Source organism: Peromyscus maniculatus, chromosome 3 (genome assembly GCF_049852395.1).
Source record: "Peromyscus maniculatus bairdii isolate BWxNUB_F1_BW_parent chromosome 3, HU_Pman_BW_mat_3.1, whole genome shotgun sequence".
Lineage (NCBI taxonomy): Eukaryota > Metazoa > Chordata > Mammalia > Rodentia > Cricetidae > Peromyscus > Peromyscus maniculatus.
The window spans coordinates 107685953-107706894 of NC_134854.1; the positions used below are offsets into that span (position 1 = coordinate 107685953).

At 46.3% G+C, this 20942-nt stretch overlaps 1 protein-coding gene and 1 pseudogene across 1 annotated transcript; both read right to left on the reverse strand.

Annotated features, from left to right (window-relative positions):
* Positions 1–5433: 5433 nt before the first annotated feature.
* On the reverse strand, positions 5434–6222 carry LOC121828201 (N-acetyltransferase 8-like). Its single transcript, XM_042274533.2, has one exon. It carries the CDS (start codon positions 6220–6222, stop codon positions 5536–5538), a length of 687 nt encoding a protein of 228 aa, XP_042130467.2. The 3' UTR covers positions 5434–5535.
* Positions 6223–12702: 6480 nt separating this feature from the next.
* On the reverse strand, positions 12703–19686 carry LOC102911914 (cytochrome c oxidase subunit 7A2, mitochondrial pseudogene; annotated as a pseudogene).
* Between the last annotated feature and the right edge of the window lie 1256 nt (positions 19687–20942).

The window sequence follows — 20942 nt, forward strand, 5'->3', positions numbered from 1 at the left end:
CTGTCCAGCTACTGGTCAGTCATATTCCTTATTAAACCAATCACAGTGTAATTTCCACAGTGTACAGAAGGTTTATTCCACAACAGATGAGCCTTTTTCTGTCCTGCCAGCCAGCTCCCAAATAATGACATGAAGACTTATTAATTATGAAAGTTTGAAAGTTTGACCTTAGCTTAGGCTTGTTTTTAGCTAGCTCTTATACCTTAAATTAAACCATATTTATTAATCTACATTCTGTCATGTATTGCCCATCCTGCCTCCTCCATGTCTCCTAGCATTTCCAACATGCCTATATTTCTCGTTCTTTTTCCTTCTCTCCCTGGAAATCCTGCCTATACCTCCTGCCTAGCAATTAGTTGTTCAGCTTTTTATTACACCAATCACAGCAATACATTTTCACACAGTGTACAAATATCCCACAACATTTGATGGTAGGTGTGCTGGCTAGTTTTATGTCAACTTGACACGAACTATAGTTATCTGAGAGGAAGGAGCCTTAATTGAGAAAGTGCCGCAAGAAGATCAAGCTGTAAGCAGATAAGCAAATGAGGCATTTTCTTAATTATTGATTGATGTGGGAGTGCTCAGCCCATTGTGGTTGGGGCCACTGCTATATGAAAGCAGGCTGGGTAAGCCATGAGGAACAAACCGGTAAGCAGAAATCCTCTATGGCTTCTGCATCAGATTCTGCCTCCAGGTTCCCACCATTAGGTTTGAATTCCTGCGTTGGCTTCCCTCAATGAACTGTGATATGGAGGCCAAAAATATCCTTTTCTCCCCAAGTTGCTTTTGGTCATAGTGTATTGTGGAATATTTATGGTAGGTTGTGAAATATTGATGGTAGGTATGCTGGCTAGTTTTATGTCACACACACAAATAGTGTATGTGTTACATTTGTTTATGTTGTGGAATATTACTTTAATAATGTAAAGATGTGTTACATTTGTTTATGTTGTATTTCTTTAATGGTATAAAGACATGCTACATTTGTTTACGCTGCAGTCCAGCGGTGTTCTCTGGAGCTCTGCTCGGTCCACCTCCACCGTTCAGGGTCCTGGCACAGAGAGAACGCTCGTCCATCCAGCTCTCAGGTCTCCAGGCGCCTCCCCTTGCCCCGCCTCATAGGTGTGATAGTTGCCAGAGTCTCAATTGGGGTTGCAACTTCCAGATCCAAGCTGGAATGGCTACCCATTACATGTTATATTTATTATCACATCAGATTCAGTGGCAAATTCTGAGACCAGGCAGCTAGTTGCAACAGTAACAGCTGAACATCACCAAGACACATGGAACATAGTAAACTCATGCGTCCCAGACCAGTCAGAAACAAACATGCATTGGCCACATACATTTATACATTTACTTGAGCCTGATACAATTTTGTGTGGTTCCATATCTGCAAGAAGTCTTACAAGCACAGACAGATCCATCCATACATACAAAATTGACAAACTTTTTCTAACAAGAAGACAAAACTTTCTGCAGGAAACAGACTTTGTTACAAATTGTATAAATTTTAAACCATGTGCAGGGAGAGAGGTTATCAAAGCAGGCAGGTCATTGTTGGGGTCATCAGGTTGGCTACAAGGCAAGAGAAACCCAGGAGGAAGAAGTCAAGGGAGATGTCCATGTGTATCAGCAGGCCAAAAGAGCCAGGACCAAGTGGAATACAACAGCCTAGATAGAGCTTAAGGTGTGGATCACCCAGGCTGCTTAGAGAGGAGAAAGAGCTGGAGAGATTTCTACTGCTGCAGGAGCCAACAAGCACACTTGTACCCATGTCGATGGTAACACAGGGCAGAGGGAAGCAGCAGCTGAAGAATCGAACTCTAGAATTTGGAATCAAATTTATAGACAAATGATCCATACATACCTTATTGAGATTAGAACAGTAGGTGCTTTAAGGAGAACAGGCACCCAGAAGCTGGCCTCTCTGGCTCTAACTCTCCTGTTGTAACAAAAGTAAGGACAGGGTGAAAGGACCAAGCAGACGCCATAACAGGCTGTCAGTCTTCTCTCAGAGATCAGGCCTCAATTTCAGTTTCCTGAGACTTGAGCAAGCAGTTTCTGGGAGGGCCATGAACAAAAGACATAGTCCTTGCAGTAGCTCCCTTTCTGCACGTACTCTGACTGCTCAAGGTTCAGCCAGTTGTTTGCTGTCTGGGAGCTCTCACCAAATTAGAGCTATGTGCATGAGTCAATGTGAATATGTGAGGCCAGCCAGCCTCCATGGAAGCTCAAGGACAAAGCCTGGATCTTGTCCAGGCTTGCCCCAAAATGATAACTGTAACCCCCGACCAGTAAATTCAAAGGTTACATACCCTCACCCAATCATATGATGTAAAGGCTTGTACCACCCTGCTGGTGGTTTTTCCCTTTAAAAATCCCTCACCCTGATAGCTCAGGACTGTCCTCCTCCACCCGCACACGGACCAAGCCTGGGCTTGCTTATCAATAAACCCCTGTGTGTTTTGCATTGTCTTGCTCGGGGGTCTTGCAATGTGGTCACAACAAGGGCATTTATGAAGTTTAGGGTAGGAGAGCAGACAGAAACAAATAAAGAGAGCAGATATCTGTTTTGGGTGGAGCAGATGGGTAGGATTGATAGACCCCAGACCCAGGGTCCTACCTTCTCAGGTGGGCACCCCAAGAACCCAGACTCCGGTCCAGTTGATGCAAACAGCAAGAGGTTTATTGATGCGGCTGTACAGTCGGGCTACTCTCCTCAAGAGCAAGAGTCGCGCCCTACTGCAGCCACATAGGTACTTTTAAAGGAAAAGAAAAACCCACAAAAGCCATACGATTATAATTCCCATGCAATTCGTTCCAGTTGGTTCATGTCTAGGGGCTACTTTCACAAGATCATGGCTTGAGCACAGGTTGGTACAATCATGTCCACATGCACAATTTTCCCCGGAACCTCTGGGGGGTATCAGGGAGGGAGTGAAGGTTACACAAAGGTTACAGTGGTCTTTCCTGGAACACTTACAATTTTCCCAGTCACAGTTGAGCAACATAACTTAACAGAAATCTCCATACATTGTGGTAAGGGTGGTTGAGTAATGGCTGAGTCAGTTTGCCCTTGGAACTAGCTTTTTAGTTCTTCATTCTCCTGGGGCTTTGGGGTGTAAGCCTGAAGGGTTAGGGTCTTTCAGGATCCCAGCATGGCCAGACATAATGCCAGGAGAGCCTCGTGATTATTTGCCACCAGTGAAAAGATTTTTTTAAAAAAGATATATTTATTTATTATGTATACAGTGTTCTGTTTGTATGTATGTCTGCACACCAGAGAGGGCACCAGATCTCATTACAGGTGGTTGTGAGCCACCATATGGTTGCTGGGAATTGAACTCAGGACCTCTAGAAGAGCAGTCAGTGCTCTTAACCTCTGAGCCATCTCTCTAGCCCCCAGTGAAAAGATTTTTTAAAAAGTCAAAGTGGGTACCTTCTGGTGGGCCCGGCCAAGGTATGGCATTAAGAGATCATACCATGTGCAACAGAGTTAGTATAAGAGGTTTATTGAGGGAGGGGGGGTGAAAGAGTGAAAGCCCACATTGGAGTGGGCACATGGAGAGGTGGACAGACAGAGAGACAGAACAGGGAAGAGACAAGAGAACCAAGAGGAAGGGAAGAAGGGGGGGGTGCCAGTGACTCGGCAGCTCAGTCAGGGTGGAGGGCTCAGGGTCAGTCCCTGGGAGGAAAAGCATCTGGAGCCACCAGAACCCTGGACAAAAAAACCTAGGCCACCAGCACTGGCTACAGAGGGAGGAGCAGGAGGGCAGAGGTCAAAATCCCTGGATAAGGGAGTTCAAACCATTGTTTATAGCGAATGGTAAGAGACAGTCCATAAATTTGGATACATTTTGCAGCAGACACCCCAGGGGTCTGAGGATCAGGATTAGATCCAGTGTTGCCCATTTCTAAGGCTGTGCTGGAGACTGAAGGCTAGGATGAGGCATCCCACTCGAAAGCCTGGAATCCAGCAGTAGGGATGGGTGTAGCCTTTGGGAAGGACGTCTCCTAACAAAAAGGTCCCCCAGAACAGAGACTGCTCCAGAATGGACGGGCTTTCCCTGCCATGGCCAAGGCTTGGCAGGGGATTCTAAGGGTCCTGGACCCAGAGAGAGATACCCAGTACTTCTGTAGGTGGTGACTGAGTAACAGATAACTTGTCCTGAGCTAAAAGTTGATCATATCTGGCAGAAAGAAAGATAAAGCGAGTGGCTTCCCAAATTGCTGGAGCCCAGCAGGTCGGAGAGCTCAGCTATTCCTGGGTTTCAGCACCAAGATAATAGGTTTTCTGTCCCCAAATAACAGGTTTCTCTCCTGATGCAGGAAGCCAGATCAAGCTGAATTGAAAAAGTGTAACAACATTATTTGAGCAAAGCAAATCCCGGGTTGGTTCTCCAGTCCCGAAGACCAGGCAAGGCCAGAGAAGCCGAACAGGCGCCTGAACTAAAGCAGGGAGATTATACAGCTTGTAGGCAAGGGGGGATGATGTGTCTGCCATAAGCTGGGTTTGTGTCCAAGTGTGTTCAAAAGTTGACCACGTTAGGTGGGGACTTGGACTTCAGGGTGGGAACTGCCTTAGCTGCCTTAGCTGCCAAGAATGCAGAACTGGGCTTTTGGATGCCTTCCCTTTGTTCAGAGATTCTCTGAGTGGGCGGGGCTTGGAAAGACAGGACTGGGCCTCTGAGACAGTTCAGGAGCTGCAGGAGCAAGATGGAGGTTCTAACCAAACACCGTGTTTTGGCGGAGAGCCTACCGCGATAAACTGGGTATAAACTGACAAAGCGAGTTAGCAGGGTCAGGGTGGCAGAGAGCTGTCATCCAGATCCCCAGAGGAGACAGCTGCCGGCAGGATGCAATGCCATGGCTGAATACTGCCTGGAAGTCACACCTTAGCAAACAAGGGGAACCTAGACAACCGTGATCAGGAGGACCCTCTGGGTCAGAAGTGACATAACGAGAGACACCAGATGTCACTGCATTGCTAGAGATGAAGTTGCAAGAGAGAGAAGCAGCGTCTCGGGAGGCAGCACGGAGCCACACCCCACCTGCCCAGGTATCTGTATCTTGCAGGGTGACATGGTCAAGCTGCAGGGACCTAAGAAGTTCTGGAGTCCCCGTTGCTTGGGACAGCGACTGGAGCCAGCCTTAGTCCCAAGAGTTGTATGTTTGAGACACTCCAGCCACACATCCTCTCCCTGGCCCTGAGGGAACATGCCATGCTTGGCCTCCACTTGCTAATACTGGTCCATGGGACTGGGTCTAGCCTTTGCCAGGAGGGGACACACACCCTGTTCAAGTCATGAAAATCACTCCCACATCATCAGAGCCACAACCTTGCCACCTTCAGGAAGGTGACTTTAGTGGAAACAGGGCTCCATTGCCTTGATTTGTCACCCACTGTCAAACAGACAGCAATCCAAAGAACCTGGAATACGTGCCTTTATTATTTGTCCACTGAAATATCAGGGTTTCCTTGTTACAGTGCAGTGAAATGGAGTGTGACAGATGTGGAAAGAAATAAGATCAAAGTCTGGGTTCCTGAGCACAAGGGAGAGGGTACGTGAAACGAAATACAAAAAAATCAACAACCCTTCCGACAATGCCGTCCAGTAAGAATAGGCCTGTCCTTTGGAATCCCATAGCCTCATAGAGGCTCACAGCACCTTGCTGTATGACACTGGTCTCAAGGACAACGTCACTGTAGCCCTGGTCCCGTGCAAACTGGAGGACAGTTCTGACCAGGGCTTTCGCTATCCCCTGTCCTCGATGCTGTGAGGACACAGACAGGCGAAAGAGCTGCAGCTGCTTCCTCCCTGACGGGGGATCCTTGACTGGCTGAGCAGCCACTGTCCCCACTACCTGTCCCCCAGACTCAGCCACCCAGAAACCTGCCCCAGACACATTCAAGTAGGACTTGGTGATGTCAGCCATGTCTGTGTGCAAACACATGGACACATAATTCTTCCAGGGTTGGCCTGCAAGGAACCGCAAGAATAGAAGCAGAAAGACAATGCATACAACAGCCAGGAGCCAGGAGCCAGACACCAGGACTATGGCAAGAGGCACCCCAATTAAGAGCAGGAGGGTTCGGGGCAGTTTCAGCAGGTGGCGGAAGGTGGCAGGGGTGTGTTCCTCCATGCCCATGGAGAACAGTTCTAGGACTCTTTTGCGGTCCCTCTCCTGGTACGTGCGGATGTGATAAGGAGCCATGGGTAGACTTCTGGATCTCAAATATCAGCAGTCACAAGAGACAGTGAGATCTTTTTTTTTTTTCACGCCTTTCTTGAGCCCTGCAAGAGAGAGTAGAAGCCATCTGAGTTCCCTCCACCCCCCACCTTGCTCCCAGCCTTGCAGGAGCCATGTAGACTTTGCTCAAGGGTGTGTCTTTTAGTATCACCCAAGAAAAAGCTAAATACCTCTGGGGAAACATGTTGGGTCAGCAACACCTGATTAACTCCCAAGTTCTTCCCTTTCTAGACCTGTGACCCTGAACATGTCACGTTACCTCTCTGAGCCTGTGTGTCTTTCTCCCAGACAGGGTAAGATAACACTTTGTTTCTAACGTTGCTTTGAGGATTTAAAATGGTGATCTGTATGCAGCACAGACATGATTAGTCCCTTCTCCTCCTCCCTCCTTACTCAGTAACTGGCTCCCTGTTATTTTGATACCTTAAGACGGCACACTAGAAACAGGATGTGGTGTCCACAGCTATTGGCTTCCTCTTCAGGGTCTGTTGATAGCAGAACCCCATGTTCCCATGGGCAAGTTTCAGAAAGCCCTCTTCTCCCTGGCTGGGAAGATTAAATCTGCCAAAAGGGCAGAAGGTCATCTCCAAACACCCCACCCAACTCAACCCCTCCCCACCCCAACCTTGAATCCCTAGGAACATGGTCAGACTACAGGTGCACTAGAGACTTCCTGCCTGGCTTTGCCCATCTCTCCTCTCACCTGGTACCACAGAGCTGAGAGCGTTCAGGATAGTCTCGGCCTCTAAATGGCATCCAACGAGAATCTGCTAGAACTTGCCTCAGCTCTGGGGAGCAGCCTCAGCCTGGCAACTCATTGGCTGGCTCCCGGATAATCATAAACCAAAGGTCAAGAGCTGGAATGTGACGGAGGAGAGAGCGGCAGGCTCTGGAGTGGCTCTCGTGGAAGGCCTGCTACCTCTCTTCCTGATTCCTTCCCAACCCCACACCTCTCACTGAGCGCACTTGGCCTCCCTGAGACGTACCAGGCTCCCCTACGCACATCTGCTCTGAGTGAGAGGACTGTGCAACTCACTATTGCCTCACACATCCCGAACAAGGGGCTGGGCTCTCTGAATCAAAAGAAGGCACTCCATCTGGCCTTCCCCCTGCCCAGGCTGTACCTGTACCTGTACAAAGGGATCTCGGCAGCCCCAACGCTGCTCTCCAGTTCCTGCTTCTTATCATTAGGCCCTAGCTGAGCCGTAGTGGGGAGGCACCTGCTGGGCTGCACATGTCCCTCTCATCAGTTGTGTGGCAATCCAGATGACAGGCTCAAGCAGGCCTAAGGAAGAGGATGTCAGAATTCCAGGAGCTGTGCTTGTGAGCTTCTGGAAAGCATTCTATCTCAACCGTTGAGACATTGATGATCCCCTAATCCTGGTTAGTTTTCTGCTGCTGTGATAAACACCATGACCAAAAACAACTTGGGGAAGAGAAGACTTATGTGGGTTATACATTCCATCCACAGTCCATCACTGAGGGAAGCCAAGACAGGAGTTGAAGTAGGGCAGGAACCTGGAGGCAGGAACTGAAGCAGAAGCCATGGACCAATGTTGCTTAGTGGCTTGACCTCCATGGCTTTCTCAGCTTCCTTTGTTATATCTCTCAGGACCACCTGCTCAAGGGTGGCTGACGGAACCCTGCAGGTTTCAAGGCAGGGAAGCGAACCCATGAAGAGATGAGAATGAAAACTCAGTTCAGGTGGACTTTGTCCACCTGGACCAGACTTGGGGAGTCTGATGCAGGTGGTTCATTGTCAGCATATTTAAAACACAGTACAGCCGAGAGGTGGTGGCACCCGCCTTTAATCCCAGCACTCGGGAGGCAGAGCCAGGCGGATTTCTGTGAGTTTGAGGCCAGCCTGGGCTGCAGAGTGAGATCCAGGAAAGGCTCAAAGCTACACAGAGAAACTCTGTCTCGAAAAACCAAAAAAAAAAAAAAAAAAAAAAACACAGTACAATTTGGGAAAAAGTTTCCAGGCGACAATCATTCCAATTCCAGGCACACAATAAAGCTTAAGGTGGGACTACTTAGAAACTCCTTTACAAAGTGCACGTGTCTCCAAGATGGGTTCTGTAGATAAACTGCCTAGGGTCTGGTGTGGTCTCTGACTGAGACTGCACAGAGGTCAGAAGGCCATCAAGTACCTGTGACATTCCCCCACTAAGGACGGGTTCCACTAGCTGGGAGCTAGGGAGGGAGAGTCTGGAATGAACATACTGGGGGAGTTAGGTGAGGTCTGCCCTATAGCAAAAGGTGGGTGAGGTCTGCTACTACAGAGAGCCCCAAAGTCACCAGGTCATTAACAATATCCACTCCCAGCTTTCTGGGCAGGTATTTTATCTCCTCTATTGACGAGAAGCCCCCGTGTGTTTGACATTCCTGCTTTCCCTAGTTATCTGTGGATGCAAAGCCCTTGTGCCCCCAACAGGTGACTGTTTTAGTCCTCTATTGCTGGGAAGAGACACCACGACCACGGCAACTTATAACATGAAAGCATTTAATTGGGGTTTGCATTCAGTTTCAGAGGTTTGGACCATTGTCCTCATGGCAGGGCCATGGCAGCACACAGACAGACATGGTAGCTGAGAGTTCTACATCTTGATCCAAAGGCAGCAGGAAAAGGGAGACACTGGGCCTGGCTTAGGCATCTGAAACCTCAAAGCCCTCCCCCCAGTGACATACTTCCTCCACCAAGGCCACACCTCCTACTCCTTTCAAATATACCATTCCCTAAAGCATTCAAATACACGAACCTGTGGGGGCCATTCTTATTCAAACCACAATAGTGGCACCACCTACAATTGGGTGGCCCCCCTGCATCAATCATCAAGCAAGAAAATGCCCCCCAGACTTGTCTACAGGCCAACCTTATGGAGGCATTTTCTAAAATGAGGCTCCCTCATGCCAGATGACTCTAGCTTGTATCAAGTTGACAAGCCCTCCCCCCCACCCAAAAAAAAAAAAAACCAAAAAAAAAAAAAAACCCAAAAATGAAATAGCACACTCCTCTGCATCTCCCTCCTTGGAGGAAGATCTCACCTCCTTCCCTGATGTGGTGCCTGCTGCTTGGCAGCCGGCAGCCCCGTGTTCAGTTACAGGTTTCCTTTCTGACATACAACATGCTCGAGCGTTGGTTGATACTTGTGTGCCTCGGTTCACGGCAGCTCCCCGAAGAACCCAAGGTGACAGGCGGCAGTGAAAAGGTACAAAGACAGAGCGGGAGGGGTGGAAAAAACTTTCCCACAAGAGCATGTGGTGCGCATCTCTCCCCTTCATGAAAATACCTTGAGAGTGCGGAGACTCGTCATCCAGTCCGAGGCCCTTTCAGCAGCCGGGCGTGGCCAATGGAGAGCGGCAACAGAGCCAGCCTGGACCCTGCCAGACCAGAGAACTCAGCAGTGACCACGGCAGGATTGAACATGGCCTGGCTATATTTGGTTTGGAGTTGGGCAAAGCAGCTTCATCTAGGCACTTCCAGCTCAATGGGAGTGGGAAAATGGCCAGGCAACATGGAGAAGCTCCCCCAAATGAAGAGACCAAGCGGCTTCTGGAAAAAGATTATAGAGGGCTAACTGAATGTAACATTGCTCTTTTGAGGAAACAACGGATAAAATCTGTGGTACCTGTCTTAGTTGGGACTACTATTGTGTGAAGAAACACCATGAATGAAGGCAACTCTTAAAATGAGCATTTAACTGGGTGCTTGCTTACAGTTGTAGAGGATTAGTCCATGGTTGTCATGGTGGGAAGCAGACAGATATGGTTCTGGAGCAGCAGCTGAAAGCTTTACATCCTTATCCAAAGGTAGCACATAGAGACTAGGCCTGTCATGACCTTCTGAAACCCACCCCTAGTGACACACCTCCTTCAACAAAGCCATACTTACTCCAATAAGGCCACACCTCCTAATCCTTCTCAAACAGTTTCACTCTCTGGGGACTAAGCAGGCAAATATATGAGCCTATTGGGGCCATTCTCAATCATACTACCACAGTGTCTTTCCTTACTGCTGTTAGACATTGCTAATTTATTTTTAGGGTCTTTAACCACCGAATCACTAAACCAAGGGGAGCTCTCTTGAGAGGGACAGCAGTGAACCTGCAGAGACCTTGCCCACCCTCTGTGAAAACTGTTTCTTCATATATAGTACTAACATTCAAGTATATTAAGGATCTGTGAAAACATCTGGAAGAACAGGAAAAAGCATCCCTAAGAGAATAGGAACGAAGACACCTGTATGGGTAGGAAAAGAAATGCTCAGGATCAGTTTGCTATTCTTCCAGAGAGGACAGGAGTTTGATTCCTTGAACCTATATCTCAGGTGGCTCACAACAGCCTGCAACTCCAGCTTCAAGGGACTGCATTCACCCATGCATGCACACACACACACACACACACACACACACACACACACACACACACATACTTTCGAAGTCTTTAAAAAACTGATGAGTGAAGGTCAATTGGGAATTGCAGAGCGCTACAGCATCTGTGTGCTGTGGCAAACCCTGTAAACTTTCCAAGGAGGCGAAAGAAGGTTTTAAGGCTCACGGGGAGCATTACACAATACAGGGAAACAGCCACTCTTGACCACAGAAGCTCAAAGACCAATAGTCACAATGGCACCACCTCCATCTTAAACTGCCTGTCTCGGGCAAGTGGCGGAGGTATTCACTGTACGAGGCTGTGGTAGCCTTTGCACAAGGGTGGCCCTAGCAGGATTTTTGGTATTTCTTGCTTTAGGGCACACAACCTTGACGTATTTCCTTATAACCAACCAAATTTCCTTATTGACTTATCCCTTGGTTATTAGCTGACTTAAGTGATTCTGGTTTAATTTTCGACAACATGTATAGAATAACTGGAGTTTGTTGGCACAGTTGAGCAGGGTAAGGACGTTCATAATACTGGGGTGGGAACTGGCTGCCATACCTCAGTCCAGCCCTGAGTTTGGAAGCGTCCAGCCAAACGCCAAGGCAAACCCAGGACTCAAATCTAGGACCAGGACATAAACTTGTCAGGAAGAAACTGGTTGAGCAGACTTCTCTGCCTCTGGGCAGGAGAGAAATCCTTCTGAGGTTATTGTGACATGGATGTGCAGACCAGTGTGGGTGTGGGAAGAAACAGGGACCTCCAGAACCACTTTGGAGGAGTTTGGAATTTCCAAGCATGGCAGAGAGAGCACAGGGGACTTTGTGCTGAGGGTAGCTTCAGAATCAGACTCACTGAGTGCTGAAGTTCATGTTTATGGTAACGTGAGCTAGCCTAACGTGAGCCACATTCCACATCTCTGGGGTGAAGTTGCTGGTTTGCCCGTGCCAAATTTCCGGGTTTGTTTTCCACATACTGAATTTTCCAGATGTCTGTGATTAAAAAGGTGAGCTTTTTCTCTTTTATAGACATTTGACACCCCTCTCCATGTGTCCTTTTACACCCTCAGAATTGTGAAACCATTACAAAGGCTGAGTATTGATTGGGCAACAAAGGAGACATGTATTCTTGGCCAAGAGGAGAAGTGGATAGAGAATTTATCTGGAGATAAGGGCTACACGTGAAAGAGGGAGGGAGGTATAGAGTAATGAAGAGGTGGAAGTCTGTGTCCTCTCAGGGAAAGGGTGGAGGCTTTGCAGGAATTTGCATACCACTTCCTTTTGCTTCTTGTACAGTTCTTTCATCATCATGGCAATGTCAACCGTCTTGGGCACGGATGGGGTATCATTAGGATGCCATGCAGACTTCAGTGAAGTTAGAGACTGTCTGGTGAACATTCTGACTGCCTTCTTTAGACTCAGCTCATCTTAGCCAGCCCTCCTAAACTACCGACCCCGAGTCAGGCGACAGTAAGGACCTTAAACTAGCTCAGTGAGTTTTACTCTCTCAGAGTTATGATTTCTCTGGAAATGAACGTGCAACTTTATAAAATACACTAACCAAGCTCATTGTTTCAGTAATTAATAAGAGAAAGCTTCATTCATAGTCTTCATGTTGGGCTTGTGTAATAGTTTAGTGCTGGAATGTTTCTGTATGGAAGGCTTTGTCACCAGCGGGTAACACTGTTGGAAGACGGTAGACTCTTCAGGAGGTGGGAGACAGTCATTGGAGGTGGGTCTAGATGATTATACTAGATCTCTAATCTGTTCCTTTCTCTTTCTACTTTCTGGTCACTCTTAAGTTAGCAGTTGTAGTCTTCCACTAGTTGCTGGCGCATTAGCAGCATAGTTGTTGTGAACGTGACAAACTACCCTCTGTTTGGATGTGAGACATACTGTAACCAGAATACCCCACCATGAGAGTCTCCCTACCTCAGGCCAAATTGATAGGACCAAGTAACCATGGGCTGAAATCTCTGAAACTGTGAGCTAAGATAAAACTTTCCTCCTCGAGCTGCTTCTGCCGGTCACCAGCTGCAATACTCTGGAGAGCAGGCCCTGCACAAGATGAGAAAGAAGGAGACGGGAGAGGAGCTGATATGGGAAAGAACTAGATGGATGAGAACCTACATGGGACAGAACTAAGATGAAGGAATTAAGATAGAATTTAAAGGGGCCACCAGATAAATGTAGAGAGAAATCAGGCAAGAAAGGAGCTAGGCATGAGAGCAGAATAGAAGCTTGTAGAGAGAGAACTGTCACAGAATAATAAAGTATATGGACTAAGGAGTTTTGTGTACATAGATTCATTTCTTTCCATCAAAGATAAAATTATCAGCTGGTTGTAGATTCTTCCTGGACCCTGGGAGGGGACTATCGAGGGGCTGGATGCCCCAAGTCCCTGATACAGACCCAAAGTTGCAGGATCTCGACAACACAGGACAACAACAGGTCCCAGTGAGGGCCCAGCACTGATAGTGTAGCAGAAACCAGAGGCCTCAAACCAGACCAATGACTCTTTGCGATGAACACTTGGAAGTAAAGATAAGTGGACAAAGGGGTTTAATGTGTGACTCACTGTGTCACACTACAGCTTCCATGACAAGACTCCCCCTTTTTATCTTTCCTTTTTAAAAAAAAATTTTTCTGGGGTGGGGGCTGCAATGGCAGAGGGACAGAATACACAGGGACAGGAAATTAATGGGATTGAGATGATGTAAAAGACACAAAGTAAATAAAAAGAAAGTTAAAAAAACTTTTCTCCTCACAATTTGATAGCATGGATATTTTGTCACAAAGAAGAGGCTGAATAATAAACTTATCTCTGAAGTTCTAGGTGTCTGACAAACAAGTCTAAGAATATTGATCTCAGAATCGGGATAAGTAGAAGAAAAAGAAAGAAGTGAGTGTCTCCATTATTATTTTAAGGTGAAGAGGGAACGTTTGTCCATTCTCCCTTTTCTTAGGACATGGTCTTTTTTTTTGTGACAGCTAGTACACATCAATAAATATGAATCCCCAATGAAGAGCTCAGTTACTCATCAGACTCCTGGTCCATCAAGCACTGAATGAAACTGAACCACATGAAGACTGGGATGATGAAGTCAGTCCTGCTTCTTGGGAAATTAAGCCACAGCTAAGCAATAGATGGCATATGCTGGTCCACCAACTGTCAGAGCCATTGTGAGTCTGTGAGGGCATCAGATGCTCTGCCCTTCAGGTGCACTGACATCCCATTATCCTCCTGACACAGCTTTTGTTTCTCTGGAACTTGTTTTCAAAATGCCTTTGTGAGGTAGTGCTAATGATACTCTGGGCAATTTGGTGGAGGGCCAGCAGGTTCTGAAACACTTTGGCTCAATTGCTGCCCACCAACCACAACTACTGAATGCCGAAAATTGGAAACCACCAAGCCAGAAACAGTGACATTGTCTTTTTTATTTTAGTTTTTAAAAAGCATATAAAACTGGATTTTGTTATGCCATTTTAATGCATGAGTATCATTATACTCTTTGCTAATATTTGCTTCTCATAACCCCTTTCCCCTGGCTCCCAAGTATGAAAACTTTCTCTTCCCCTTGGAGATATGCATTAATCTTAACAGCCGACAAAACCTCTTCTAAGGGTATGTCTGTGCTGTCTTCTCCAGGCTCTGGGTAGTTACAGAGAAACAACAGGGACTGAACTGCTAGAAGGAAATGTTTTGCAGAGGAGTTGCAGCGCTGTCTAAGAGCCTGGGGTCTCCCTCTGGGACCCAAGAAAGATGACTACAAATCCTAAATGGTCTTATAATAAAAACCTAGAGCCAGATATCAGAGTGAAAGCTGAAAGATTGGAGAAGCAGAGCAAACCACAGCCACCACCTCTTACCTCACCAACTCCTCATCCTGACAGAGCCTCTGCAAGAGAGAGAATTCCTGTCTCCTCCCACCTTCTTTTCTTTCTCTGCCCAGCCATATCACTTCCTGTCTCAACCTTCCTAGTACTGGGATTAAAGGGGTGTGCCACCACTGCCTGACCTCTGTGACTAACTCTGTGGCTGGCTCTGTCCTCTGATCTTCAGGCAAGCTTTATTTCTTAGATTGCAAATATATCACCACATTTCCCTCTTTTTGTCTAAAATAATAAAAGAAGTTTATAACTAATATAAGAAAAACTATATACAATAAGTACAATAACTATATACAATATATACAGTCAAGAATTATATTAACAATGTCCAGTCCATTAACAATTGACAAGTTCAGAGAAAATACTCTATTATTTATCATATTTTGGTGAATCCAAAGTGTTGTACTTAATTCACTTTCTATGCTAACTTATATTACAAATCAAAAACTATCTTTTGATGTCTTTCAAACTTATATACTTTACACCTCTTTAGTGACTTTCCTTTCTCAATTTGTTAACAAGGAAAACTATAACTGTCTAGTCTTCAACTCCATCAGAGACCCGAGAAGGAAATAATATTACCTAAGTAAACAGGAAGTGCAGGCAAGCAACTTCCAAAAAATGTAATAAATGATAGAAACAGCTGGCTGCCTGGACAGTCACCCAAGGTTCCTCTACAATGTTGGGGCATCCATCTTCGGCCTACATGCCTAGCATATTTGACAGACATTTCCATGAAGCAGGATTTTCTGAAGGGCTGACCTACTTTTGGCAAAGTTTGGCAGTCCTTTCTTTTGTGTCCTGCTTGTCCATTTTGGACAGCATACTGTCAGCAGTAGAGGCAAGGGCACTTTTCAGCCCAGTGGCTAACCTTTGCCACATATGGAGTGTCTTCTGTGCCCATTATCTTCTCTGAAGCAGATTGGTGCCAGCAGCAGACATGTCTCATAGTCATAAAAAAATTAAATCATTAAAACATCTTAAATGCCATATTCTGTGGATCTCTGAAGTGCTTCAAGATGACCTGTCTATCTAAAATGTATCTCTATTTGACCTTGAAAACATACCTAACCTGCCAAGTTCCATTGTAATAGGTGACTAACTGCTAACCTGCATTTCTTTATTATCCTAAAAAGTTGGTAATAATAACTTTCAAGGACTAGCAATTTACATTACATTGTTAAATGAGCTGTAAAGGTGCAATACCTTGAACAGGAGTAGAAATATATGTACAGTATTTTCTAACAAAATTAATCTCAAATTTGTATCAATATATATAACTTGTACACAATATACAAAAATCTAATCCAATACAAAATATTTAAAACTAGTAGTTGCTTTTAAAAGTAGATTCAGTAATCTACCTTTTTATCTTATATCTATATTTCCGTTTTTGTTTTCAGAGTAGATTCATTCATCTACCCTTTTATCCTATCATATCTGCATCACCTTTTTTCTTTTTCTTTTTTTTCTAACAAGAACCCTGAATCTAATCTCCCTTATTCAGCTTTTTTCCTGACCATTATCAATACAACTTGTAGCCAAAAACCCTAAACAATGACAAATATCCATAACCCATTGAAGGACCAAAAACCACCCACCCCATTTCTTGGGAATGTGGGTGTCATGTTCTTAAAATTACTTCCTGCTGTCTGGGGGCAATGGCATCTTTAGGGGATCCTGAAAGGAAAAATTTTGGGTTAATTGTCAAGTCCATGAGAGACAGCTGTATCATTTGTTGTCCAGTCTCTGCATAATGAGAAAGGGCAGGGCTTGTCTCAAGTCCTGGTTAGAGGCTCTGTCAGGCTGAGGAGTTGGTGAGGTAAGAGGTGGTAGCTGTGATTTGCTCTGCTTCTCTGATCTTTCAGCTTTCACCCTGATATCTGGCTCCAGGTTTTTATTATAAGACCATTTAGGATTCATGCAACAGGGATATGATAAAGAAATCCAGGAGCTCATGCCATTGATCATGAATCCTCTCACATACCTCAAATAGTGGGATCACATATCACACCCCATCTCACATAGACTTTTACCCAGTCAAGCCTCATTCCAAAACAAGACAAGATTAAGATCAAGGGTCAAGGTGTTTGGAGCACCTTAATAGATCGTCTTACTGAAAAGTGCTCAGGTTCTATCTGAACTGCATGAGTGTCTTTGAGTTCCTTCTTTATCTGCCCACCTGGGCAGAAGTCCAGGGACACATGTGGACCTCCACAAGGAACAGAGGCGTGAGATCAGCAATGGCTCTGGTGTTTGTGACCATCTACAGTTGAAGGCATTTATTATAGGTCCTGGACAGGTAGGTGTTGGATCTAGGCTAGACCCTAGGCCAGGCTAGTTAACACTTGGCTCTAAACATCGTTACCTTTTCCTAGTTCTCAGTGGACTCACGCCATCTGCTTAGCTCTTCTGGGTAATGGATGACAGCACCTCCACTTCTTGCCTTAGTGTTCACGCAGACATGAGCTGGAGTCAGTTCCTGGGGTGTTATTCTCCAGCCCTCCTTGAACTGTTTGGGCCTCACTGTGGCTGCAAATCAGAACATAGTCTCCCTGGAATCCAGGATAGCCCCACTATGAAGGGTAGAAAAAACCTACACAGAGGCCCCTTATTTGGGATTTATCCGTGTGTGTGTGTGTGTGTGTGTGTGTGTGTGTGTGTGTGTGTGTGTGTGTTGTTATGGATGCATGTGGTGTACACTCATATTCATGTACATATGCACATACTACATGTGTATGTTTGTGTAGGCGCAGATGGATGACAGCTATCACTCCCTATCTGTGATGACTTGAACTTGAACTTGAAGCTCATTATTGATTCGGTTAGTTTGGCTGGTCAATAGGTTTCAGGAATCTACCTGTCTCTATTCCCTCCTCATCAACCTCCAAGGCTGGTACCCCCTCCTGGATTTGGACACTGCCCCCTAATCCCTAAGTACATTGCACACACAGGTTTGGTCTCTTTGATTTTTTTTTTTGAGGTCTTATTGTGACTTTAGACTACTCTAAATGCTTTTATTTCTTGATGAAATCTATGTATCATAAAATTAACCCTTTACTCTGTGAAACTTTGCAGCGTTTGGCCTGCCGACAATGTTTTGGTAGCAGGCATTTCTCAAGAGTTAAATGTTTGCAGGAAAGGTCTCGACCTGTGTTCTGATAGCTGTGGCATCTCGGTTCCTGTCTCTGTAAGACTGGGCTGACATGGGCTATCACCAAGCTCTCAACATGTTCTGATCTGGATCTCCAAGTGTTGCCTCAGCTCTCTTGGCACAATTCCTTCTTAGCATGGGGACTTCTGGCAGTCTGAGGTACCATGGAACCTTCCTCCTGCTCTTAACCCAACATGTGACCCAACAACACAGTCCCCCCATGCACATAGGGGTACCGGTTCCCCATAGCGCAGCCTCTCCTCTGTACCTTTCTGGAAGAGCTGTGCTAGCCCTACCTGCTGGACTATGTGGAACTGGCCTCAGAGAAGCAACTAGGAATGCAATCTAAGAGGAAACTGACTCCTGATCTTCCTGGAACTCCTCCACATACCATTTTGGACACCTACTCATGTTTCTGAACACGGAACTTTGGAGAACAAATGCACCCATGTTGGTACTTGCTTTGAGACAGAAGACATTTATGTGCACTCTTGTATTGGACACCTCCTCTCTCTCCCCACAGACAACATGGCAGGTGGAGCGGGGCTGCACTTTTAGGTCCACAGAACTAAATCTCAGTGGCCACCAGGCTGCCCACAAGTCCACCATTCTAATTCACTCATCTCTGTCCCTCAGTAAAAATGTAGTTGCAGATTGACAAGGGTCTAGGGGTGGAGAAGGGTAGAGGATGTCGCAGCCCATGGGAACAGTGGGTCTTGGGACCCATGGGAACAGTGGGTCTTGGGACCCATGGGAACAGCGGGTCGTGGTCTCCAGCAGAATGACAGCACATTTCTGCAGAGGGAGATCTTCGATTGCAGTGAGGAGGTTTGGGGCTGGGTTCCCAGGACCTATTATCAGCTAGTTCCTCTAGAGAGAAGGAAGGAACTTCAAGAAACTCTCAAGAAAGGTACAAAAACTCAGAAGAATGCTACAAGACTCATGTCCCTCACCAAGACTGTGTAAGCAAGCAAACAACTTCTGGGACAGAAATAGAATTTTTTAATTAAAAAATATTTTTATTATTTTATGTGTATGAGTGTGTTCTGTCTGCACATGTAACACATGAATGCTTGGTGCCTGTGGAGGCCAGAAGAGGGCATTAGATTCCCAGGGACTGGTGTTACAGATGATTGTGAACTGCTGTGTGCTGGGAATTGAATCTAGGTTCTCTGGAAGAGCAGCCAGTGCTCTAACTACTGAGCCATCTCTCCAGCTCAGAAGAAGAACTGAATGGTGTGACTCTTCATATGCTGTGAGGGATTTCCCATGGTGCCTCTGTCATGTGTTGTCATTCATGCTATGACGTGCCTTTTGGCAACGTGTCTGCCGAACTATCTATGTTCCTGAAAACGTACTTCAGCCCCCAGAGGGAGCACATTTGGGACAGGCACACATGCTGTCCACTTCTTGCTGGAAAGACTGGTGGAAATGATTATAAAGGAACGTATCGTGACTATGGAATTAAAAGCCCAGTTTTCACCGGGCAGATGGGGCTGTGTTCATCAGAGCTAAGAAGGAAAGCTCCTGCAGAGGAAGACATTAACGGCTCGCTGGATAAGGTGGCCAAGGCTGCTTGCAGGTGAGGCCTGTGCAGGGTCACCGGAGGTCCCATGTTGAATCACAGGTTTGTTGCGCCCTTGCTGATGGCGGAATGTTTGGACACTGGTGGAGGCTGGGCCAGTGTGTGTTGGCTCATGGAAACCCCCAAATTCACCCAAGGCAATAGAAGCAGTGGGCAGATACAGAAATAGAGCTGCGGAGGGGCTTAAGAGTCAACTTTCTGGGGAATAGATAACTATCCCTGGCTGTGAGAGTGTCTTCACTTCAAGAAAATAAACCAGGCGTGGAGATTATTTGTGTACCTCAAGGCCCTTTCATAAACTAGGTGTACCAGTGGGGGAACAGTGGCAGCGGAGCCAGCTTGGATCCTTTCACATTTGGCAGACTGCCAAAGCAGACGGCACGACGGGCGTGAGCACAGGCTTCCTTCTTGGTTCCGGACATGCGCATTCAGCTTACACCATACATAAGAGGCTCCGTGGGGGTAGAGATAGAAGGCATGCCTGAGTCGGTGCCCCATGGCAGGGAAGCCATGGGTACATGGAGAGTGGCTCTGGGTGGTAGAGGGTTAACTGATAAACAACACGGTAGCCCTCACCCGTGCCACTGTCCCCGACATGGCTCTTTTGAGGAGACACCGATAAAAACAACGGGAGGGAAAGTCACACTCTACTAGAACTCGCTAACTTTTTTTTTTTTTTTTTTTTTTTTTTAACTATTCCATTAACTGCTGAGTCCCAAGACCAAGTGAAACTGTTTGGTCCTCTGTAGAAGGTTTCGTTGTATAATGTGAACATGTGACTGACTTACAGATCTGTAGCAGCACCTAGAAAAATTGCCTGACGGCGGCGGCGCACAACTTTAATCCCAGCACTCAGGAGGCAGAGGCAGGCAGATCTCTGTGAGTTCGAGGCCAGCCTGGTCTACAGAGTGAGATCCAGGAAAGGCGCAAAGCTACACAGAGAGGCCCTGTCTCAAAAAACCAAAAAAAAAAAAAAAAAAAAAGTAAAATCAGAAGTTCAGTAATTTGAATCTGGGCATATTGTATCATGTCTAATAGCCCAGAACCTAGAGGCAGAGGCAGGAGGATCACTGCAAGTCTGAGTCAGCTTGGTGTGTATAGTGAGTTCTAGGCCAGTCTGGACTACAAAGTGAGATCTTATCTCAAAAAAATAATAATTTGAATGAAGATACCTATGTGGGCAGAAAACATGATTCTCAGGAGTGATAAGGCTGTCAGATCAAAGCACCATTGTGAGACGTGGTTTGCTTTCTTATGGGTGCCAGGGAAGCACCTGTGACCCACACAATACTGTGTGGCCGCTGCTGTTGGCCGCATGCCAAAACTAAACGGCAAGCTACTATTGCTGAAGATACTTGTTGTGGGTTTTGTTTTTTTTTTTTTTTTTTACTCTTTTTGCGGGAAGGCGGGCCGCCACCAGCCAGCTCCCAAGTAAATCACTCATGGAGGCTTATACTTAATTATGAATGTCCGGACTTAGCTTGGTTTAGTTTCTTGCCAGCTTTCCTTAACGTATCCCGTCTACCTTTTGCCTCTGGGCGTTTCCTGTTGTCCTCTGTAAATCTTACTCCGTTGCTGGTTGTGTAGCCCGGTGGTTGGCCCCTGGGATCTTCCTCCTTCTCTGGCTTCTAGCTCTCCAGATTTCTCCTTCTATATATTCTCTCTGCCCGCCAGCCCC

Coding starts and splice junctions, on each gene's coding strand:
- LOC121828201 (XM_042274533.2), bottom strand. CDS start 6,222: ATGGCTCCTTATCACATCCGCACGTACCAGGAGAGGGACCGCAAAAGA.